Source organism: Dendrobates tinctorius, unplaced genomic scaffold, assembly GCF_039654945.1.
Source record: "Dendrobates tinctorius isolate UK_male_01 unplaced genomic scaffold, ASM3965494v1 ptg000133l, whole genome shotgun sequence".
Classification (NCBI taxonomy): domain Eukaryota; kingdom Metazoa; phylum Chordata; class Amphibia; order Anura; family Dendrobatidae; genus Dendrobates; species Dendrobates tinctorius.
Window position 1 is genome coordinate 40,490,515 of NW_027361801.1, and position 24,563 is coordinate 40,515,077.

Below are 24,563 nucleotides of genomic sequence, written 5' to 3' on the forward strand. Positions count from 1 at the left end.
ATGCCATCGCATCCTGGCCCACCCCCAGGACCAAGAAGCAGGTGATGTCTTTATTTGAGACTGCCGGGTACTAGAGGAGGTTTGTTCCACACTATAGTGCCCTGGCCAAGTCCCTGACGGACCTCACCAAGAAGAGGCTGCCCGTCGCAGTCAACTAGACAGTCGCCTGTAAGACAGCTTTCCAGGCGCTCAAGACCGCCCTTTCTAGCTCTCCTGTACTACAGACAGCCAACTTCACGAGGCCGTTCGTAGTGCAGACTGACGCCAGCGACTTCGGCCTGAGTGCTGTGCTCAGCCAGGTCGACACTACTCGCCATGAAAACCCCATTCTGTACCTGAGCCGGAAGCTCCTGCCGAGGGAAGTGGCCTATTCCACGATGGAGAAGAAGTGTCTGGCAATTGTGTGGGCCCGGCAGCGTCTGCAGCCATACTTGTACGGATGCCAATTCACCATTGAAACAGACCAAAACCCCCTTAGCTGGTTACACACGGTCTCTGGGACGAATGGGAGGTTGCTACACTGGAGTCTCTCTCTCCAGCAGTATCACTTCACCATTCGCCACAAAAGAGGCAGGGACCATGGTAACGCTGATGGGTTGTCCTGGCAAGGAGAGGGTGCAGAAGGGTGCATGGGGGAACACAGGAATGTGATACCCCCTAGCGCCCTCTAAAGCAGGGAGGTGTGATGAACAAAGCAGGATTTAGGGCTTGAATTTTGAATAGCAAGGTCTTTTTGTATGTTAATGAGCTAAGGCCCAAAACAGAACTTCAAAGCTTGAGTAGGAGCCATGTCAGCATGGGGCAGGAAGGGGCCTGGGGGCTTCAATTAGAATGTACCTGTCAGCTAGACACAGAAATACACATCCATTGTCTCTCCCAGCCGCCCCGACTCCATCCTAGGATCATGGATTATGAATACATCTTTCGAGTTATGGACTTTTGAAAAATATCCGAGTGACCCTGAGGAAATTGCGCATCTGGCAGTGTGACTCCTGAGGCGGTGAGGGTTCTGGGGCCTGAGATACAAAGATTGGCCCTCCACAGTGACCCAATGGGGCCATGTTTGCTCTCCACACGACGGGCAAAACAAACCGCATTCATTGGTACCTCTCATGTCCTGATCCGATCATGCTGTTGAAAGTTACCCCCTTTCTTAGATATGGGGAATAAGTTCTGCAGGGAGCTAAAGGGTGGAGATTATTAGCCCACTCTCTGACACAGGGGGAGGAACCTAGCGTGCTTAAGAACTAGTAGCCCATGGCAGGGTCACTCTCACAGAAGAACCAGACGATGATGATCTAAGAAGGAACTGGGGACAGATCTGCCAAGGGGAGCAGCGGCCCATGCTTTGGGGTCTGTCCGGCAACTAAGATTCTTGTACCTGTGGACTGCAGAGCTCCCGGCACCCACATGCAACCTACAATTTGGTAAATTGACCTCCAGCTTAATATCTCTAATTCTTGTACCCTTATTGTTATATTTTACTCTGACTGCAAATCTACTGTAATTCCATTGTATAGCTTACTGTATATTTCTGTACTTATCTAGTGCACCCTTAAGGCAATTAAGCCATAAAATTATTCTTGGGCTGATGCTTTTACTCTGATTATGAATCTTAGAATACCCAGCGGGTAACAGGACATCCTCCCCGGCGGCCATTTGCTCTGGGTGCAGTTCCCTTACTGACCTGGAGACAAAGGGGGCGCCGGAGAGCTGTGCCTGTGTAGTTACATCACATTGGTGACGTGGGAGGAACGTGTCCTGTTTCCTCCACAGTACCCGAAAATGGTACCAAAATAATCTGTGACTGGTCCTGCAAAAAATAAGCCCTCATACAGCTCTGCCAAAAAATAAAGTTACAGCTCACAGAATATGGCGACAAAAAAAACAACTTTTTACAAAAAAGCATTTTTACTTTGTGATAGCAGCAAAACCCGGAAGAAAACTATATAAATCTGGTATCACTGTAATCGCACAGATCTGAAGAATAAATCCACCTCATCACTTATACCGCACTGTGAACCTCGCAAAAATAAAAATAAGAACTATTCTTGTACTGCTGTCTATTTGTTCATTTTACCTCCCAAAAAATTGGATTAAGGCTCGGCTCACATTTATCCTGTGCTCTCCGCTGAGTGCATTTTTTGAACAGGATTTTGAAGTGGATCTGCTTCAAAAAGCTCCTCATAAATCTCAGTGTGAGCATAGCCTAAGCGTATGTGCACTTAGAATCTTTATTCTGACGTTGGAGACACCAAGATTTTTTACTTTGCTGGCAGTTTTTCTGTAGCTTTTTCCTTATTCTTTTAGTATAGCCACACAAAGAATAAACATGTTACTTTTTTAAACACTTTTCTGAACTCTGAAGTCATCAAAAGAGGTAACAAAAGACTGAACATGTGCACAGCAATGTTGTTTGTACATTGCTGTGCTTTCTGTTCATTTTTTGCTATGCTCATGTAAGGAGGAAGATCGGACAGTGGGTACCTGTACTAAACTGGTTCTGGAACTGTTGGGGCTGCATCCCATGTTGTCCGGAGGAAGGCAAAAGGCCCAGACAGATGCTCTGACCTGGAAGCCAGGGGCACGATTAAAAGTTAAAGCGTGGTCAGCATCAGGCAGTTTCCCGCCGGCAGTGACAGAGGTGCAAGGTGCGTGCTCAGCGTGCTCCGCAGGGTGCACAGCTGGGCCGTAACAACTTGTGGCCGATCTGATGCCAGGACGCTGCCTAATCCCGCTGCAGTAACAGAGAGAGGGCCAGGAGCCTTGTTCAGCTGAGCGCCATACATCAGAGCCAGGGCAGGGTGCAGGGCTATTCTCTGCTGTCCTCCCTACTGGACATTGCTACGCCGCTCGACGAGGAACCTGACAGTACTGCGGTTTTGTTTGCGTTGGCCACAGCCACGGATGGACTAGGGGCCCAGTGGAAGGTACCAGAGACCGATCGCTGCTGCCAGAAGACGGAGCACCTTTGCTGCACAACCTGATTGGACAAGCACCGCTCTAGCCGTTGTTGGCGCTACTGACTTCCAAGCATCACGTACAGCCTGAAAAACCTCTGACACGAAAGAGGATTGAAAGAGCTGCCGTTACATTGTTCATTAACTCCATATATCCTTTACAATTTAACTATTTGTTCCCTCATTTAACTGCTTGTCTCCCTGTGAGGAGTATCTCATTGTTAAATTAAATTGTTAACCCTTGCTCTGCCTCTTGTGCGTCACTGCATCCCGCAACCTGCTTACACTTGTTCAGGCACAAAGTGCTTAAAACTAAGATGTTGTGTGCACATACCCTGAGGTTGCCTACACACATACATAATCATCCATTTTTTGCGTGTTGTAAAATCAATAGATGAATATAAAGTGCAAATCAAGGAGTGAGAGGTTTGACATTTTCTTTGCACCGATATGGTGTGTTTTTTAGGTCCATGTCTTTTTTTTAAATGCAGAATACTCTTTTAGTTTGCGCTTTTTTTTTTTTTCTTCCTGTATAACTATTATCCTAACTGTAGTTATGTCATTCTGGTAATGATTTAGGAAGATATGGATGAGCAGGGGTTTTTTTATAAATTAAATAGAACAGTATTTGGAATTGTTTCAGAGGATTTGTAGGAAATGTTATATGGTAAAATGACAGAATTTTTAAAATGCTTCGCTGCAGTCTAGCGGAACAGCGCCTCACTAGAATTGTGTAAACCCGTAAAGATATCCTTTTGTGCTCATGTTATGCTACTTAGTAGGTGGTTTTATTTGTATAGCTTTTTGTGCTATAATTCATATTGCTAATTCATAAAAAGAAGCAATGACTCATATTAAATATAATAACACAGTCAAAAAAATCCTTGAATTTATGGACGGTTTCTGCATATTACTGCTCATTAATTTAGACCTTACACATTACTTATGAGTTTCAATTTTAGTATTTTAACTAGTTTCATTTTATTTCTCATTAGCTGCTGGATTTAGCTCTAGTGGAGATGCACAATTAATTAATAAAGCTTTGAAAGCCAAAGAAAATGAGCTACTTTCAACAATCATTTCTTTTCAGAAATGAGATACTTTAAGACTATAAAGAATGTACAATTAAGATATCCTTTGATTTAATGAAATAAAATAACCAGACTTGAAACAAATGTGCTCTGCTTTGCAAATTAGAATTCATTTATAAACTGTATGGAAGTTGGCAAAACATTTAAATAAGTATCTTCAAGTTGTGACATGAGCAGCACAGTGTTCTTCAGTCTCCTTACTTCCTGGTTGCTAGCGGCTTGCAGTGACTCCTCCTTGAAGAACAGTTCTACTCATTAGATTTTCTGGGTACTGGAACACATTATTGGTCTGTTGTTCTGAAGTATACACTTTTATCACTATATGTACATAGAGCAAATTGTGACTATAAAAAGTACAGAGCTAAGTAAGCTGAGCTACCTGTTTAGGAAACCGGATTTGGAAACTGCTGATGGTGGGGCCTTGAAAATTTTGTTTTTAACTGCTATAACAGTTCGGTCAGGAACTTACAGGTAGGTAGTGGGAGGTGAAGTTATCTGTATAGCAAACTTCATATGTAACTGCTATAGATATTAATTAGCTGGAGGAAAGTGGCTGGTATCTTAGAAGTTAACTCTTTAGCCTTGCATATGACTACTGCACACACTCGACCTGGCTTTGACGGTTGTTCCCCTTGGAAACAAGTTGAACACTGTGTTAAATAAAAGCGCTAACAGCAGGGAACTGAAAGCAGATAGAAAAAGCAAGCTTATTTTCATACTGTAACTAATTAATGCAATTTAGAAACATAAGAATACCCCTTTAAGCAGGTATTGATCTAAACATATAACAGTTTGACTTTAACAGTTGTGAGATTAGCAAAACATGGTATATACTCCTGACTGCAAGACAAATATATATACGATTTCTGAGACTCATATCTGTAGCACAGTACTCATAGAAGTCTAGATGGCTCTGATTTTATGTTAATGCATACTAGCTTTTTTCAGTCAGATTGTTAAACTTCATGCTTCATTGGATGCAGTAATATGGAGGTGCACCGTACAATGGGACATACTGTGCCTATATATTACCCCTTCAAGATTGGCATTTCTCTATATGTAAATTTGACTCATGACCCCAGAGTGTAGCATAAAATCAAGTAAAGAAGATACCAGTTTGTGTGGATCAATTACAGTATGAATCAATATTGGAGTGGAAAAATTGAGGAGCAAAATACAAACCTGGTATTTTGACTTAGGTGTCCAAGCACAGAAGAGCAGACCACCACAACTTGTGCCAGAGGTCCTAAAAGTAGATAAAGACAACCACATCAAACAAAGGAATCAAACTAATTAGACATTTTCATTTTTAAACAAGGAAAATGATCCAACATCACATGTTGTAAGTGTCAAAAGTATGTGAACCTTTAAGATTAGCAGATAATTTGTAGATGAAATGATAGTCTGGGGTTTTCAATCAAAGGGATAACAATCAGGTATGAGTGACCATCCTGTTTTATTTAAAGAACATGTATTTATCAAAGCCTGATCTTCACTACAAATGTTTGTGGAAATGTATTGTTATTAATGGGTACACACACGCACACTGGAAATAAGACACCTATGCTCAGTTGGTTTCTGTACATACTAGAAAGGCTCTAGCTGCACCACTAAAAGCACCACCTCAGACCTAACTCCCTAAAAGGCCGTTGAGGGGTTTCTCGTACCTCCTGGAGAAACAGAAGGGATGCAGCAACACACTGCCAACAAGGGGAAAGTGTGAAGTAAAATTTGGAAACCCAGGGTGAGAAACTAAAACACATTTATATAGGGTAGAGAGGGAAATCTAAGGAGAACCAAAAATAAAAGGAACAAGTGTAATCTCCCAGAAACCTAACAGTGGTAAAAGAAAATGATACTGGGAGGGGGAAGCAAACCATTTAACTGCAGTAATACAACTATAGTTCACCAATCAAGGTAAATACTTTAGCTGAAGAGCTGGAACTGCGGAACACACCTCTACCAAGAGGTATAGCCAGCAAGGAAGTTTAATGAACGATGAACATATGAAATCCCACACAATGTGGTATGGCAAACCAAAATGGAAAAATGAAAAACACCTGTAGAGAAGCAACCAAGAAAGGAAGACAGGGGAGAAAGTTAAATAGCTCAGCAGACAGGGAAAGCGACCACGCAGCAGCAGGTCACCAGATCGAATCCGCAAATCTAGCCATGAAATGTATTCTGGCAGAAAAAAAAAAATGAGGATCTCAGAAAAAGTGTTGTAAAATTGGTATTTTCAAATAGTCTCTAGAGATGCTCAGAGCTATGCTGCTGTAGGGATCAAACATGCTTCCTTGAGTGACAGTTCTGTTCAGGAGCTCTGCACTGCTACAACACATTAAAGGCCCCGTTACACATAACGATGTCCCAGCGATCTCACCAATGATCTGACGTGGATGGGATTGCTGGGACATCATTAGGCTGCCCCTCCAGCGATCAGGACCAGCGAGCAAGCTGGTTTCCAATGTAAACATCGGGTATCTAAGAGCCGCACGCTGGTTTCCAAAGTAGATACCCGATGTTTACAGCTTCCAGCATCACTGATTTAAAAATGGCCCAGGATGATGGAGTGAGAGCAGCGATACCAGGCAGAGTGGGCAATATCGCTGGCGAGATCTCTGTGGCGTCACAAAATCGGCATTATCGCTGTGTGTGATTGGGCCTTAAGAGTTTGTCAGTCTTTGTTCTGATGTCTACACTGTTATCACTATATTTGCACATTGAGAGAACAATTGTTATCTCAATGTTAATGTTATGTAATTTGCACATTGAGATAACAGTACCTTTGAACTGGCAGATTGAGTGCTGTGGTTAGAAAAACTGTCCTGGGAACTTGTGATAAAGGTGGGTCATAGGGTTGGGGAATAGTGATTCTATAGGACTGAAAGGAACAACTTGGTCAGAAGCTGAGAGGGAGTGAGATGGAGGTGAACAGCTAACAGCTGTATAGAAATCAATGGGAGGGAGAGCGCTGACTGGGATGTTAAGAGCTAACTTGTCTCCTGAAATGTAACTTCTGTGCATACATGTTCATGATTATCAGGGCGGCACGGTAACTTTCTCATAGCAATCTTGCCATGAACACCACTGTTGCTCAATGTCCCCCTGATGGAGGATTGATGAACATTTACAATAGCTAAGGTAAGAAAAGCCTTTAGTTTTTTTAGACGATACCTTAGATTCCTTTGTGACCTCACAGACTAATATATGTCTTGCTGTTGGTGTAATCTTTTACTGGTCAGTCACTCCTAAGGAGGTTGATAATGGTCATGCATTTCTTCTATTTGTATTCAATTTGTCTCATTGTGGTTGATGGAGATTAAACTCTTTAAGAATGGTATTGTAACATTTTCCAGCATGATGCTTTAGAATGCTTTAAATAGTGAGACAACATAAATTAAGCAAGTTTGCAATTGGCTTGCATTTTTCTATCTGATTGCTTTTTATCTTGCATAGTGAATAGCTTGTTTCTCAGAGAATAAAGGGTACTTCACACATAGCGAAATCGTTAGCGAGATTGTTGAAACGTCACAGGTTTTGTGACACAACAGCTACCTCGCCAGCGATCTCGCTATGTGTGACACATAGCGGCCACTGGTCCCCCGCTGCGATATTGCTGATCGTGCTCGAATGTCCTAGGCCATTTTTTGATCGTTGGTGTCCCGCTGGCCAGCATGCATCGCTGTGTTTGACGCCATAACAACGACGAGCGACCTCGTTGGCGACTCAGAACTGAGGGACACAGGCGTGAGTCGTCAGAATAGCTGCTGTGTGACAAGTTCCCAACGACCGCCGAGGTCGTTATACGGATCGCTGTATTGTTGCTGCATCATTGAGTAGTTCTGCCTGTTTGACAGCTTACTAGCAACCATTTAGCGGCGTACCAGCGATCCTTACCAGGTTGTATCGTTGTTGGGATCGCTGGAGCGTCGCTATGTGTAGGACCCTTAGATTCTGACATTTGAAAGAGTTGTCAGGAAAATGTTAGATTTCTTGCTTGATGACATCAAAAAATGTCTTAACTAAAGGGCATGTCACACTAAGAGATATCGCTAGCAATATCGCTATAACTAGTGACGTTATAGCGATATTGCTAGCGATATCTCTGTGTCTGATACTTACCTACGACCGGCTCCCCCGCTAGTTATCGCTGATCGCGCGAGAACGTTCAGGACCGTTTCTCGTCGTCAGCTTCCTGTGGCGCTTCTTGCTGTGAGGGCGAGCGACGCGTGGAGCCGGGCGGGAGGACGCAGGATCGCCTGGTGTGACAGGTAAGTAGCGATCCCCGTCCCCAGCGATGTCGCTAGTGAGATCTGCCTATGTGGCAGCTCACTAGCGTCCACTTAGCGATGCACCAACGATCCTGACCGCGTCATATCGCTGGTCGGGATCGCTGGTACATCGCTAAGTGTGACAGTACCTTTAGGGAATCAGTGAAAGAGGAGGGTTAATCAAAGAGGGAGAGGGAGATCTATGTGGAAATCGTTTCCTACCTGTAGAGGTATTGTTATTGCACAAGAGGTCAATGAGATCTCTGAAGGCCTGTCTACCTACAGCTGATGAGGGGTCAGGAAGTAATTCAAAACAATTTCCCTGCAAAAGAGATACAGATTGTTTTAATACCACAAATATATCAACTGAATGCATTGGGGAAATAATAAGTCCCCGTTGCAAAACCAACATTTTCGAATCAGTCCAAATGTGTGATCAGAAGTTGATTATTTGTAGTAGTGCGGTAGATTCATCTGGGGATTATCCCTTGTCCGGTGTTTAGCTTTATTTGACTTCTATCACGCCTGACCCTGCATCAGTGTCGCTGGTGTCTGATGCTAAGAAATCACTTTGATAATGTTTGTGAAGCTACTCTAGGTTGATCTGTTGTCATAGCAGGTCTTTTATTACCAATAAGTTTCCATTTATAGGCCATGCCTCTCTCATAGTCCTGTTTTTCTCTTTGGAGTTAGTTTTACTTGCCATCCACAACTTCTATCTCAAATTTAGGTATGGTAACTTTCATTTGATTGTTTTGGGTATGTGTTTTGCTCAATTTGTAGCCTGGGTATGGTAGTAAATTAGGTTGTGGGTTGACGTGTAATCTCACCAAGCTCGCATACATTATTAGAAAATTGTATAGTTAAGTGATATAGGAACTGATAGGATATACTATATTTGTAGATTCATTGGTTGCCTTTTATTAAGTTTTTACATATTAATATAAATGTATAGTATGTAGGCAAAAAGAATCAGAGGTGAGGATGGTGCAAAATGTCCATTATTACTGTAATGTATGAATTCTGTAGCATATTGTTTACCGTGTTTTGTGTACAAAATAAAATAAAGGGGTTTTCCCTTGAACAAAAGTTAATTTTATTCACTAGATCTTGGAATAGCAACTTTCACATTTGGATCTGATTAAATAAAATGTTTCTGTGGTGAGATAATCTTATAAATGTGCCCCTGCTGTGTACTGTGTAATGGCCGTGCTTGACCGTGCAGAAACATGGGCTGACTATGCCACAGCTCCTGGGAAGGGGAGGCAGTAAATGAGAATATACATCACAGCATGGTATCGCAAATTATTCTTTCTGTGAGGTAAAACATTTCCCTGCTTGTTTTTAAACAATGTTTTACTTCAAAGAAAGAATCATTTGTGATTCCATACTATCTGTCTATATCCTCTTTTGCTCTCCCCCCTGGCCAGGAGCTGTTGTATGATCAGAACATGTTCCTGTATGGCCAGACACAGCCATTACACAGTACACAGCAGGGGCACATTTATAAGATTATTTCAGCACAGGAAGATTTTATTTAATCACATCCAATTGTGGAAATTATTATTATTCCATGGTGTAATATGTTTTGAAACAATCAATTAAACATTTAATTTTCTAGTGATCTGTAGATTAAAAAAAGGATTTTACTATACAGTAGCTTTTCTCTAGGCCAAATAGAAATGGGTAAAACCAGAAATATAGCACAGTTGCTCTTTATCTTTGTTTTATATATTATGTATAAAGCATTGTGTATTTGTGTGCCTTTACATACAGTATGTATGGTTTCATGTTTTGGATAATGCAAGCGGAATTATTAAAATGATTAGGGTAAGGGACACTGAATAACTTCAATGAGTAAGGGTTTATGCATATGGTTATATTTTGGCTGCATTCTGTACAGAGTGGTAATAGGGTTTCCATAGAAGTAAATAGGGCATCTGTATGCCCCTGATACTTCCGTATGCTGCATTTTATATATTGTTTAGAGAGGAGTTTATCTCCATTTTTATGACAATCTATAGTGTCTGTACAGCAGCAAACAAAAGCCATGTAGCTCCATACTTGGGAGCCAAACAGTCTCCAAGCACGGTCATACATCTTCCATCTCAAAAGCAGTGAAAATTGCATGTACAGTTGTGTCTGTAATATCCATACTCTGTCTTTTAATTACGAAAAATGTGAATTTACTCTGCGATAAATTATTTGTAGGATAAATGTGGTCAGACGGGGTAAATGAAGGATTTGATGTTGACTATCTGCAAAGGGCGCACTAAGACACAGGTTGTAGCTGCGTAACTGAACTTTACTCTCTGACATAAAAATCTCAATTGTTACCTTGTATACGCAACACTAAACGGTTATACTAACCTTGTTCACAAGCTTATGAGCTAAACTAAGAAGAGGCAAAAATGTATGGAAAATTCAGTAGTCCACAACTATTTTATAGTCTGCATCAGTTTGAGATGTTTTTCATAATTTGCATCATAGATAAATGTCCATTTATTTTAGGTGAGTCTCAGATCATATGCTGAACAGTAGGCAAACCTCATGTGGCCTCCTTTTCTGTTCCCATGACTGACCCAAAAGTTCTGCTGCCACTAAATGCCTCTCATTCACATAACTAACTGAATTACTACAAACTTCAGTGGAACCACAACACTGTTACTTATCAGCAGAAGCTTCTCCAATTTAGGTGTTGTTCTCATAACACATTTTGCTCACAAACAGTAAGCTGTTGTATCACATCATATGGCCATAGCCAATCCCCTTGTTTCCTATTACTAATCAAGTCTAACTTTTTAACACTAAGATTCCAAATAATCAAATCAATTTTGCCCAAATTCTGACATAAAGTACTTGGAAAAGTTGCACAATTTTTCACAACTTTGACTTGCACAAGCATTTTGTGACTTTTGGTGTTTTCACCCTAGTTACACACAGCTACACCAAAATGGGTGGTGTTGAGGCTGGATGCGTTACACAACAGCTTGTCTAATTTATGACAAGCTGTGGCATCTATTTTGTCAGAAATCTTAACCCAGACAGATGCTTGTCACTCATCAGACACTCCAGATTCATTATGGTTTCATAGATTTTGTCATGGTTTAAATTAGAATTAAGTCCATGGCATTCAACCTATAGCCCAATATGTTGATCCAGAGGAAGGCAAAAACCTCACAGGGCAGACACTAATAGCTTAATGTTTGGGGCAAAAATCCTTCATGACTCAACAAATAGCAATCCGACTAAGAGTCTTCATGAATCTGGAGCATCTGACTCTGCAACGCTCCCTCACCAAGGCTAGCAAGGAAATTGCCGGTCTTGATGAATCATGGCCTACGTATCTAAGGTTAATTTTACAACATTTTCACAGTAAAACAGCATAAAAATAGCTGGAAGGTAGCACTCACTGAGTGTATTGGGGGACACTCACTTGGCTGCAGGTAAACCAGGTCCGGCACAGGCTTTTCACATAATATAGTCCGTACGGTTTATTATACATGGCATAAACCATGGCAGCATGAAGAAAACTGTAACAGTCTTACAGCAGACCAAAACGAATGTTCATAATGGTGCTCCGCTCCCTTAGCCCTGTGTTCGCACAGGCTGTGCTTTGTCCAGCAATCAGGCTCTACAGTCTCTCAGGTAATTCCCCCTGTCCGGGGTTACCTCTTAGATGCTTCTCACTCCGGACGTCCATTCCCTCCTGGGGACTGTCCGATACACGCAGGCCATTATAGACAGGCCTCCCCGGGTCAGCGGCCTCCGCATGTGCGCTTCAGGAAGGCAGCACACCTTCTAGCACGTCAGCCTTCCGGGACCTTCCACACGGACCAATCAGATCCAGGCACTCTCATGTGACCTACCCTGGTCACCTTATATGGTCCGTAGCCACGCCCATGGGATCACATGGCTATGACCTCATCGCAGGTCCTATTTCAGACACCCAGCCATACACACACATATACAGGCTTACTATGGGCATTTAGACACGCCCTTGGGTGGGTTTGTAGGTGACTGGTCCACCTGTCTCACCAGCCACCTGGAAGCTCTCCATGATACACTGTAACAAAAACCTCAGCAGTACCTCTGCTGATCAACACACGTTCAAGCTTCCATCCCAAGGCCACCCACCCTGGGATACATAACGGTCATTTACCATCCTATCTCCATTACCACAATGGATATGCCTGTGTGCATGACCCATACAGCGCCCCCTAGCTTTCACTGCACCACATAGCACACACAATTTTATAAAATTATTATAGTTTTCAAGGTGACATTCATGACATACTGAAAGAGATGAGGTGAGGTGGTTTTCCATTTTGAAATCGGCAGCAAAATTCACATGATTGCTCTATAGTTTCTGCTGGCACCGACGAGTGACGCGGGTGGGAGGACGTCTTCATCGCCGCGTCTGACAGGTAAGTAGCGACCTCCGACCGCTGCTGCATCGCTGGTGAGATCTGCCTGTTTGGTAGCTCACTAGCGACCATTTAGTGATACACCAGCGATCCTGACCGGGTCGTATCGTAGTCGGGAGAGCTGGTGCATCGCTAAATGTGATGGGACCCTAAGAGCACCTTGTGAAGAGAATACGGAGGACCAAATTTATCTATCTTCATTGTGTGAATGTGTGGAAAATGGACTGCACACAGATGTCAGCCATGGCCGAGTGCGACATGACACTCGCTAGGAAAAAAATGGACATGTGCAGGGTCCCATAGAATAACTTTGTCCAAGTGCAATGTGATCGCCTTTGGACCGTTAATATGACCATTTGTATGATTCTTTAGCTAGTACATTTGTATACTAACTTTGATACTTTTTTTTATTTTAAAGCAAATAAAGTAAATTTATAACTTTATAACTTTTTTTAATGCTGGTAAGTCTGGTTTGGGTATTAACCTTTTATGGCCCAAAAACAAAGAAATTATTAAAATATTACATTTGTTTAATTTGCAAAAACTTGATTCTTTGTTTATTTCATGTTTGTGCTTCAGAGGTTAAGAACCTACCGTATTTCATATTATTATTTTATTTCTTATTCATTTTACTTATTTTATATCCATTCTTTAGTTCTACCTCTATTGTTTTATTGTACTATTTCTATTTTTCTTCCCATCAATAATACAAATCTTTCTTTACACAGGTTGGTCTTCCAAACGATCCCAGTTGTGTTGAAGAAATCTTACGGGTAAGTTTTGAAGTTTGCCATAACTCATGACTTTTTGAAGGGTTCTTTAAACTACTTTAATTGTGGGACAAACCAGTACAGTGATAATTTACAGTGTTTATAGTGATTTTTAATAGTTCATAAAACATGTCACCATAACAGGAGCAGCACTTGTAATATGTCTCAGAATTCAATAAATCAAGAAAAAAGTGGCTATAACCTGAATAATTGTTTCTGACTCTGTATTCCTCCTTGTTACTTCAAGGTTTCTTGTCACAGACTTTTGGTGTCAGCCGGGAATGTGCTCGTCTGAGCAATGGGATTTTCTAAATATAATAAAACTTGTATGTCGGAAACAAGTTTCTGCTGAAAGCACTTTCTTCATGTCTTTCATGCTCATTTCAAGTGGCCAAAGACACACACACTTGTAATTGATGTCAAAGAATTCCTGTTTTTGTCTGTATTCTGCTGTCCTTAGACCTCCTATAAGTAAAGACATAAATCATTGTGACATGCAGGATACAATGCAGAATTGAAATATATCTATTTATTAAAGAATTCCTAACACTAAAGAAGAACAAATGTATTTACTTGATTGGAGCCTTGATAAATTGTAGATTTATTTCAGATTTGTTACATCGGCACTGAGTGAATTGACTGCAGTAATGGGCAAAATGTCAATCAATTGACACACTTTTACTGATCGCCATGATAACCCAGTGGAAGACTAGGATATTCCAATATGCAACTGGTTAATTAAGACTTTAGAAATGTTAAGCACTTCATCAAAGTGTTTATCCTCTTAGTATATTGCAGTTATAATATTATATAGCACTGTGTTCTTGCAATTGCTCATTTTTGCCTTTCTTCACAGTAAATTCTTCACTTTTTCCATTAAGTCTACGACATCACATGATTGAAAACTGTCTAGCTGAATCCTTTTAAGCTCTATGTAGAAACAGGAAGTCTCTTTTCCCGTCATGAGTCATTGTTAGAATGACAATTCTACATCACAGTGAAGTCCATGCAGCCCAGCTCCACCCTTTCTTCTACTCCAGACACAGCTGCTTTTCTCCTCCCTCCTGCCAGGGACTTTGCATTGATGTAGAATTGTAGTTCTAATGATGACTTATGCAGGAAAAATAAATTTCCTGTTTTTACATAGAGCTTAGAAGGATTAAACTAGCCTGTTGATGTCGTAGCTTAGACCTAATGGAACCGAAAATAATTATCTCTCTAGAAGGGTAAAATGAGCAATCGTAAGTACACAGTGCTATATGATATGATGATTATAGTATATTGAAAGGATATAAACTTGGAAGTTAGTGCTTCTTAAGCTGCTAAGATTAAATTAAAAAATGTCTGTTCTTTTGATATCTGCTTTAGTAAATTGTATTCCCCAAAAAATTCTGAACCAGTTTTCACACAACTCTGGATTGTCCCATTCCTCTGTCATTCTTACTCTGCATTTATGTTCATTATTGTGGTTGTGTCCCTGCATACAGTGATACTGTCCAATAAGTGATGACAACGCCTGGGGATTACTGATGCACTTGTCCAGGGAATAGTGTTCCCAAATAAATCTCTAGTAAAAAACGACTGGCAGTCCACTTGTTTTCAGTCAAATTATGTTATAAATTGTCATTGAATATAGTCAACTTTGTGACGCGTTTCGGCTATCCAAAGCTTTTTTTCAAACATATAAAAGTTAGGAAATAGATCATATCCTTAAATATCTCTCTGGGCGCTACATGACATCATCTCATTGCGTTTTCTTGAGTATGAATGATCAGTAATAATTTAACCGATATTTGCCAAGTTATTCATACAATTCTAAGAAGAATATCGGAGAAACTTCACAAGAAAGAGTTTTAAGAAAATAATTGTAATTTCAGAGGACATACAATTATTTGATAAACCAAACATGTCAGGAGTGGTGACAGGTTCTTTAGGAGATATTTTCATAGCAATTTAGACATCCTTTTTTCCTGATACAGACCTCCAAATCCTTTGAATAGATATTGAGTAGTATTTAAAATATCTGTCTGTCACAACTTTCAGCAGCATGCAGATGTGCCCTAAAATATCTTTTTCATAAAGGCCAGGACCTACATTATTGGATTTTTCTACATAATCATAAAAAAGTAATAAAAGAACAGCACACACATTAGATTAATCTCTTGTTATATTTAAAGGGAGTCTGTAGACACAAAATAACAATTCAAACTCTGCGTTCCCCTTGGTGTGGCCAATTAGTTCAGTGCAACTTCCCACCTACTTGTTTTCCATCTGTCTCTGCCCTTCTCTGGCTCTTGTAAACCAAAGCTGTAAGTCAATGAAGAAGGGGGCAGAGTTAGATGGAAAATAAGTAGGTGGGAAAGTGTATACAAGGATGCACACCCATACAAGGGTGCACCGAGCGCCTGTGTTTGGTTTGAACAGCCATTTTGTACTGGCAGACTCCCTTTAAATGAGTCTAGTAATTAGAGGTCTATATGTAGTCTGCTTCTGGCTATATGGAATATCAGGCTACGTTTCTATGATGAGTTTTTTTTGGTGAGTTTTTTACTCTGCCTATTTTCGAAAAAATGGAAGAAGCCTATTTTACTTAATAGGTGCAGAAAATCTGCAACATTAAAACCTCATCAAAAGCTCATTGTGAGAACATAGCCTAACACTGCTTCTTAGTTTTGTAGCAGACATATCTAATTTCTCAGCAATTACAGGAAAGAAGGGGTGTCCAATTATAGCAATATTTAAGTCTTTGAATGGAAATGTAAGAGTTAAAATGATGAAAATAATGAGTTTGATAGATTACAGTTTGTTGATAATGCCGATAGCATGTAGCAAATAAAGTTTGCACATGAAACGTCACTCTAAGGGCTCATGATCACGGTCATATTATGGCTCCATGTATGAACCAAATATTTTGTTATACAGACGAGATGGAATCCAATCCTGTGAGATCTTTCTGATATCAGAGGATGAAATCTGAAACCCATACTTACCACTAGGTACAGTATATGGCTCCAGGTCAGGGGAGGACATATTATTGCAACCTGTGCAGCTGCACAGGGGCCCGAAAGGTAAGGAGGCCCATATCAAAGCATATCTAAAGCAGGTGAAATTGTGCATTATAATGAGCTGTTGGGCTACAAAGTGCCCATGTATTGTTTTTGTACAGGAGCCCTTTTCTGTCTCTGTCCAACAGTGCTTCAGGTGTAACTCAAATCATATAGTCTCCATTTCAAAATTTGTACCAAGGCTCCGCTGTCCAGTGCTATTTATAATACAGAGGTCTTCTTACGTGGCAATAATATGGTTTTAAGGAGTTAACCTTAGATAATGTGTGGTACTTTAATTTGCACTACTTTGTTCCATTATTATCACTTTCAATCGATGTACACCTTTTTCGGGGAATCTACTATATCACATTTCCTGTTAACTGACCCAGTGGGCTTTATGGTCTGCAGCAAGAAGACTGATTTCCAATAAACACAGTGAAGATTAAAAGTAAAGTGCTTGCCCCATGGACTCACCATAGGCTTTGATTATATGAAGTAGGAAGCAATGTATCTTCTTGAACTTCACGTTATAGAATACAATTTTTTTCACTTTTTTTTTTATTTTCCTCCAGCCAATGAGCATGCTTGGTGCATTCATACTTTTCTAGTAGCTCTGAAAGGGTTATTATATCACCGAAGGGTGGTGGGGGAAGTTCTTTAAATTAAAGTTTCAATTAACTGTGTGATCAGAGTCATCTATTCTTGCGTCCTGCCAACTATATGCAATAACCCTGCACACTCTAAATATATATCAACGGACAAAAATGCCCTTGACAGCCGAAATTACATGTGCAATTTCCATTTTTTGTGTGCTGTTTAAAGCGCTAATGGATTTAATCAGCCCCATCACTATTTGATGTGACTCTTTCATGTAACACAATTAGCAGGTAGAGACCTTTATTTGCTCCTCCATTATTTTCCCGGTAAAATAGAAACTGACATTAAGGGAGATGCTAAAAATTTCTTCTAGTAAGTGTAATATAAAGGGTTAGCTGTCCGCAGAGGTTAGGTTACACATTCGCGGAGTAGCTTAAAAGGATTTAAAATATTTTTATATGGATTCTATAGGGGTGGTGGTGAGGATGACATGGGATAGGGCAGCTAGAAAGTTGCCAACATGATGTGAATTTACAATGATAATCCAGACGTCACTGGAAAAGTGAGTAACAAGCTAAAAAGCCTAGTGAATCATGCGGACCTGTCAAATGGAAGAACACGGAAGGCGATGATGTCAAACAGTCGTAACTTAGCAACCTAACATTAGGCTGTCGAGAGACGTCGCGAGTGAAGGCACTTTTAAATAGCCTGGTAAATAAATGAACTTTATATATTTTAGGAATACGACGGAACAAAGAAACTACCAAGAGAAATATTGGGTTTGTTGTTGAAACTGTTATTTACTGCTGGAAAATATGGCCTTTTTCTAGCTGGCATTGCTTGCCCACTTATGCACTCTTCTGTCAGCAATCCATTGATTGCATGGCATGAAGTATTGGCCATGGTGAAAGAAACCTATAGTTTATCTGAAATCTGTTAGCATTTAGATTTCTTGTCTGCACACACTTTTGCGACCACAATAGCATTTTATTGTTGGAACAGTCTTTGTCCTAAGCCGTTCGTCAATAATCTTAATAACACAGAAGCCGGCGCTGAGAAAAATGGCTGCCACTCACATGTCAGAGTCTGGAGAACGCCAGCTATTAAGTGTTAGAAGACAATTTAATAGACAAGGTGATGGTCGCTTTTATTTAGACCGCAAACATTTCAGATGTCCTTTCATATATTTTACACAGTGCCAGTGGTTTAACCAGAGTAGAGTACATGTCTATTGTTGAAGCCCTAATCACATAGTGTGAAAAATGCCACACGTTTTACAATCAGCTTCTTCATATGTAGCACAGGAAAGAAAAAAGAAAATTGAAAAATCGTAAAAAAAATATATTCTATGTTTGAAATGAGAGAGCATGAAAAAGAATGTGTTTTTTCCATTTGCTAGAAAATGTGAATTTTGCTTTTTGTATATTAACTCCAGTAATAGCAAATAGGTCTCTTCTCTTCCTTAAATGGTCACTGTTTCTGCGCCCAAGTTTTGTGGTCTCTGATGGTCTTCGTTTACTTGTTTGCAGCGCTAGTGTGTTGGCTTGATTTGGATGGTTGGTATAGAAGGGGCATCATGGCTGTAGAAATAAAACTGAAATCTGATGGGGTATCATCATGGGATCTGTGGGGGTTTTTTAATATGAAATATGACAGTTTTCTAGTTTGTCTTTTTTTATACATCTATGGATGGTATTGTCTTTTTTCAGCATATTAAATCACTTGTATATAGAACTCCCATAAGAGTAAAAGGAGAGATAAAAGGATACACTACTGTCTCTTGACTTATCGCAGTCATGGCACCAGTAAAGATGGGGGTTCATAGACCCCCTAGTTCTGGACATAGGTCCTGGTCCTATTTGTGGGACCATATCTCTCATACACTTATGGACATAGGTGTATATTTTGGATACAGCATGCCATAACTTTTAAGATTAGACTTCATCATTAAAGCTGGAAACACACATTCAGTTTTTTAGCAAAATGCAGTAGTAAATCCAGCAGGAGGGATACATCCACATTTTCTATTCCTTTTCAATCCACTAATGGCTTTGGTGAAAAAACTACATTGAAACTGTATTGATACTGCATCAAAAAGAGCATGTGTGATTCCAGCCTTAGGGATCTTTCATGTTTGATTTTTTTTCTTCACATATTCGAATCCTACAATATAGACTGAACACCAAACTCCCTACCTTAAAAAAACCCCACAGCCAACAACCCTCAAACTACTGCATGAGGAATTTATCATTTACCGTATATACTGTTAGGCTTCGGGTTCCTGTCGCTGCACAGCAGGAATCCCAAACCTTGCTTTCGGCAGTCTCCCATTCCTCTTCGGCTGCAGAGGAGGCTGCTCAGCAGTCTCGTCGATCCTGGCGCTCTGCTCAGACTAGCACTGTGGCTTTGTTTGCTGCTGCCACCTCTGGTCCAGCTATAGAAACGCATGCGGGTCAGCAGCGAGCTACTCCATGGACTAAGTCCTCCTTTCAGTCTACTGAGCATGCCTGTGGGACGATCTCTTATTGGAGATCGGAGGTCACATGCTCAGGTTTTTCTCCAGCTCGTATTGGACCATCAGGAAGGTCCCGGAAGGACGCTGCTATAAAAGGCTTGTATAGACAGTGTTTTATAGTTGTGTGTGTGAAGATGGATGTATGTGTTCTGGTGACTGACTCATTAAGACTCCCTCCCTCTAGTTGTGCATGTGTATAGGGTATTGGAGATGTCAGTGCCTACAGGTAGCATTGCCTATGTGCCACGGTGCATCCAGTTCTCTGCACCACACTTAGGCTACTTTCACACTTGCATTTTTTTGCTACGCGCTTTTGCGCACACAAACGGATGAAAAAAACGTATCATGTGTTTGTGTGCATTTTTGCTGGTTTTGGTGCGTTTTTTTTAAAAAAAGCATGCGTTTTTTGCGCATACGTGCACATTACAATATGGAGCACCTTATGGGAGCATAGTCGGTGGAGCATCTTATGGGGGCATAATCTATGGAGCATGTTATGGAGCATCTTATGGGGGCATAATCTATGGAGCATCTTATGGGGGCATAATCTATGGAGCATTTTATGGAGCAGCTTATGGGGGCATAATCTAAGGAGCATTTTATGGGGGTATAATCTATGGAGCATCTTATGGAGCATAATCTATGGAGCATCTTATGGGAGCATAATCAAATGGAGCATCTTATGCAGCATAATCTATGGAGCATTTTATGGTGCAGCATATGGGGCACAATCTATGGAGCATCTTATGGGGGCATAATCTATGGAGCATCTTATGGGGACATAATCTATGGAGCATTTTATGGGGCATAATCTGTGGAGCATCATATGAGGGCATAATCTATGGAGCATCTTATGGGGGCATAGTCTGTGGAGCATTTTATGGGGCCATAACCTTTATGGAGCAGCATATGGGGCATATTATTCTATGGAGCATCTTATGGGGCCATTATTAACCTTTGTGCAGCATTATATGGGGTGTATTTTGTATGGAGCATCTTATGGGGCCATCATGAACTGTATGAAGCATTATATGGGGCTCCTGATTAAATATGGATATTAAAAACATTTAACCTACTGATGTCTCAATTAATTTTACTTTTATTGGTATCTATTTTTATTTTTGAAATTTACCAGTAGCTGCTGCATTTTTCATCCTAGGCTTATACTCGAGTCAATAAGTTTTCCCAGTTTTTTTGTGGCAAAATTAGGGGGGTCGGCTTATACTCAGGTCAGCTTATACATGAGTATATATGGTATGTGCTAACTCTGACTTTCCGTATCACTTTAGAATAAAAAAGCAAAATAATGAACCAATGGTGACTACCACTCATTTTTCTTCTCTTCTTGTAATCATTTGATTTGGACCAACTTCTTGGCACATTGGGTCTGTTTTCTTAATGCTTTAACACAAGAAAAGTGGCATAAGAGCTTTTAAAAATTGAACATTTTTTGTGCAACATGAAGTTGCACAAAAGTTTTGCAATTTTTAGTCTTTTCAGTCTAGTATGAATCAAGCTGTTGAAATGGGCGGTGCTGAGGAAGATCCAGGGTGGGACATGGGTGAGTCTATCCCGCCTGTCAAATTTATTAAAAGTAATGGCATTTTGTACACCAGAAATGTTACTCCAGTCCTGGGCGAGGCAGCGTTTCTGGCGTGGCACGCAAAGACGCATGCTATTTATAAGATGCGTCAAATTTATTAAGTAATGTGCACTTCTTAATGAATTTAGCACCTTGACTTCTATCAAGACTGCGCCATTCCAGTCTTAATGAGTCAGCCTCACTATATCTACATTTAAAGCTCCATTGCAGCGCTGAAAACAAAACAAAAAAAACGCTGGAGTGGTGCTTTTAAGAGCTTTCTCAGGATCAGTGGGAGTTCTAGCAGTTGGACCCTTATTGATCTCAAAGGTTTTTCCTGTCTTTTGGATAGGGGTTGGTTTTTAAAATTGGTAATAACCCTTTAAAGCCTAACTTGCAAGACAAATCTGATGTAGGGACCCTTTCCCATCATTTTGACCATTACTCATTCTATCAGCTGTTTAATATTTTTTTCTTTACCCATCTACTAGGTTAGAACATACGATATTCATCTTTCGTGCTTCTAGTTTCTATAATCATTATTCATTTTTTGGATGTTCTCATCAACCACATTTCTGTCTGCCGTTTTCGCAGTTCTGTTACTCATTTTCATTGAATGCAGCAGTAACATTTCTGGATTACACATTGTTTTGTAGTGAGGTAAATAGATTAATTATCGTTACATCTGCAATTCATAAAACTAGAACTGAACTTTTACACAATAGTAATTGGCTGCATAACAGCAAACAGACACTCCGAAGTATTTAGAGAAAATAAATGTTTTAGTAGCTTTAATGGAATTTTAATACGGGGTTTATGTCTGATATCTTCATTTACGTGTTTTTTTAAAAAATTATCAGTTAAAAATCATGTGAATTCATATTAGATTCAGATTTTTTTCATCCTTATTTATATTAAGAAAAAAATGAAACTCATCTTTTAGGGTTTCCTAGATTTTTTTCTTTTGAGTCAGAGGACAGCAAAACATGCCTATGTGGGTGATTGTAGGGAAAAAGAAAATCCTTCCTGATATCAAAATGACAGTCAAATAATTTTCTTGGATCAAGTGAAACAAAATTTTCCCACTCAAATTTTATAAATCCTGTTGTTGCATCAACTCTTGGTTGGGTTATTCCAAGGTTTGACTACTTTAACTGTAAAGAACCCTTTTATATCTTGATAGTTAAAGAGAATGTCCTCGGTATCGGCAAATGCTGGCTGGAAATGCTAACTTGCGGAGATGGCCATGTCAGGAACTGAGAGGGTGAGGTTACCCCCAATTGTCAGGGATTTATTATATCCCACCAATTGTTACGACTTATTATTTATTTGTGGTCATGGGTCCTATAACCGCCCACAACTTTTGTTTCCACCTTCAGTTCCGGTTTTTGAACTTGCAGCTCTCTGGCGCTCCGCTTCAGGTCAGTCAGGGAACTACATCTAGCATAATTAGTCACCAGAAAGGCTGCCTTGCCATGTACTGGCTATTGGGCATTCTGCAGTGAGGGCAGTATGTATGTTCTCAGTGGGTAATACACACATAAAACCTCAGCTTCGTCACTGCCAGAGTCTCCCAAATCCCCAGAACACTGTGCTGCCACCAGCTCCTCGTTTGACATTCAAATCAATATCGGGAGCCAACCCACACGGTAGCGTAATTAGCATGGAGGTTGTGGTGGTATGATATAGAGCAAGGAGAAACGAAACTAGTAAATTTATAAGTTTACTCCAGAAATGATAGGCAGTGTTTACAAAAATATAAGAGATGTTAAAAAAGAGACATGATACAGTATATTCAGACAATTACAAAATAAAGTGGATTAAAATAAGAATTTACACTTATCAGTTCATGGCCAGCTCCGCAAATGTGCACTTCCGTCCAGTGGCCTCCGCCGACACCAGTAGCTGCTGATCAGCAGGGGTGCCGGGTGTCGGACCCTGGTTAATCAGACATTGAAGAGCTATTCAAAGCATAGGTCATGAATGAAAATGTAGTGCACAACCTCTCTAAAGGGACCTTAGTATCCTGGCAAAGTGACTATACATTTGTCACCTTATATAGTCACCTTATCTAATTGCCTCCTACTATTTAGTCACCTCCTGCAGCTCCCTCTGGTGTGACTAGTGTTCCAGTCCTTTGGTATCCAAAGTGGCCACCACAGTTGCATGAGGAAAGCAGTGGTACTCTATTTGGCTTCTCATGGCCCCTTACCTTCTGATAAGACTGACCAACGTTTTAGAAAAAAAAAGACAAAATAGCAAAGTCTCCAAAGAGTGTAGGTACACTGCAAGTATATTGTAGTAAACTATAGCTGTTAGCTTCAGCTACATTTCTATATTACATGGCCTCTAATTCTGTTCAAACTACATTGTGTAATGGCAAATATTTATCATTTTTATTAAATTGACAGATTAATGCAGTATTTGGCTTTGGCTTATAGTATTTGCTTGTTAACTGTTTTGCCAAAGGATCTACACCATCTGCAGAAGCCAAAATTGAACTTTAGAAAAATTACCAGTCAAAAATGTAAATACAATTGGCAGTACGCTGCATTTCTTTACCCCCTTGTACTTGTGTATGTTTTATCCTTGCCAGGACTAACTAACAGCGAGAAACACTCAAATATATTTCAAGGTTAGAGAAGCAATTGAATGGACTTGAATATCTTTGTGTCAAACACACAACAGTAATTCCCAATTCGGTTACATACCAATATTGTTTTTTTTTCAAAGTACTTAAAGATTGCTGTATTTATTGAGTGCAAAAAAAAATGCAATATTTTCAGTTGTTAGTTGATATTGTATTAATATATTTAGAGTTTAGAGGGCTCCTGAAATTCATTTCTGGTAGACTGACCCAATGAGGGTTCAAACACATTAGAAAGGAAGGAGTAATTCAGCGAGGAAGCTTGTAAATATTTTTAAAACTTCACTTTTAATTAAGCCATATGAAAAGCTCCGTTTAAGAACCAGTAGACTATTATACAGTACAAAAAAGGAGGCCACAGACCTACGCATTTCAGTGGAGTGTTTTAATCATGGTCAAAACACTCCGTCGAAATGTGTAGGTCTGTGACCTCCTTTTTATATGGCATAAATAAAGCGAACCTGTCAGCTGTTTTGGCCACGAGAAAATGCAGCCACCACCTTTCAGGGCTTATCTACAGCATTCTATAATGCTGTAGATAAGCCCCTGATCCGACCTGCAAGATAAGAAAAATTAGTTTTATTATACTCACCCGGGGGGGGCGGTCCGGTCTGATGGGTTTAGCGTGTCCGTGTTCGGTGCCTCCCATCTTC

At 40.3% G+C, this 24,563-nt stretch overlaps 1 protein-coding gene across 4 annotated transcripts in view; it reads left to right on the forward strand.

Annotated features, from left to right (window-relative positions):
- Nucleotides 1-24,563, forward strand: part of AFF2 (ALF transcription elongation factor 2) — a 743,921-nt gene that overhangs the window by 421,094 nt on the left and 298,264 nt on the right. For all 4 annotated transcript variants that reach the window (XM_073543590.1, XM_073543593.1, XM_073543591.1 and 1 more), the window contains exon 4: nucleotides 13,481-13,525. In XM_073543590.1, the coding sequence (XP_073399691.1) occupies nucleotides 13,481-13,525 (45 nt within the window). The remainder of the gene's footprint in view (nucleotides 1-13,480; nucleotides 13,526-24,563) is intronic.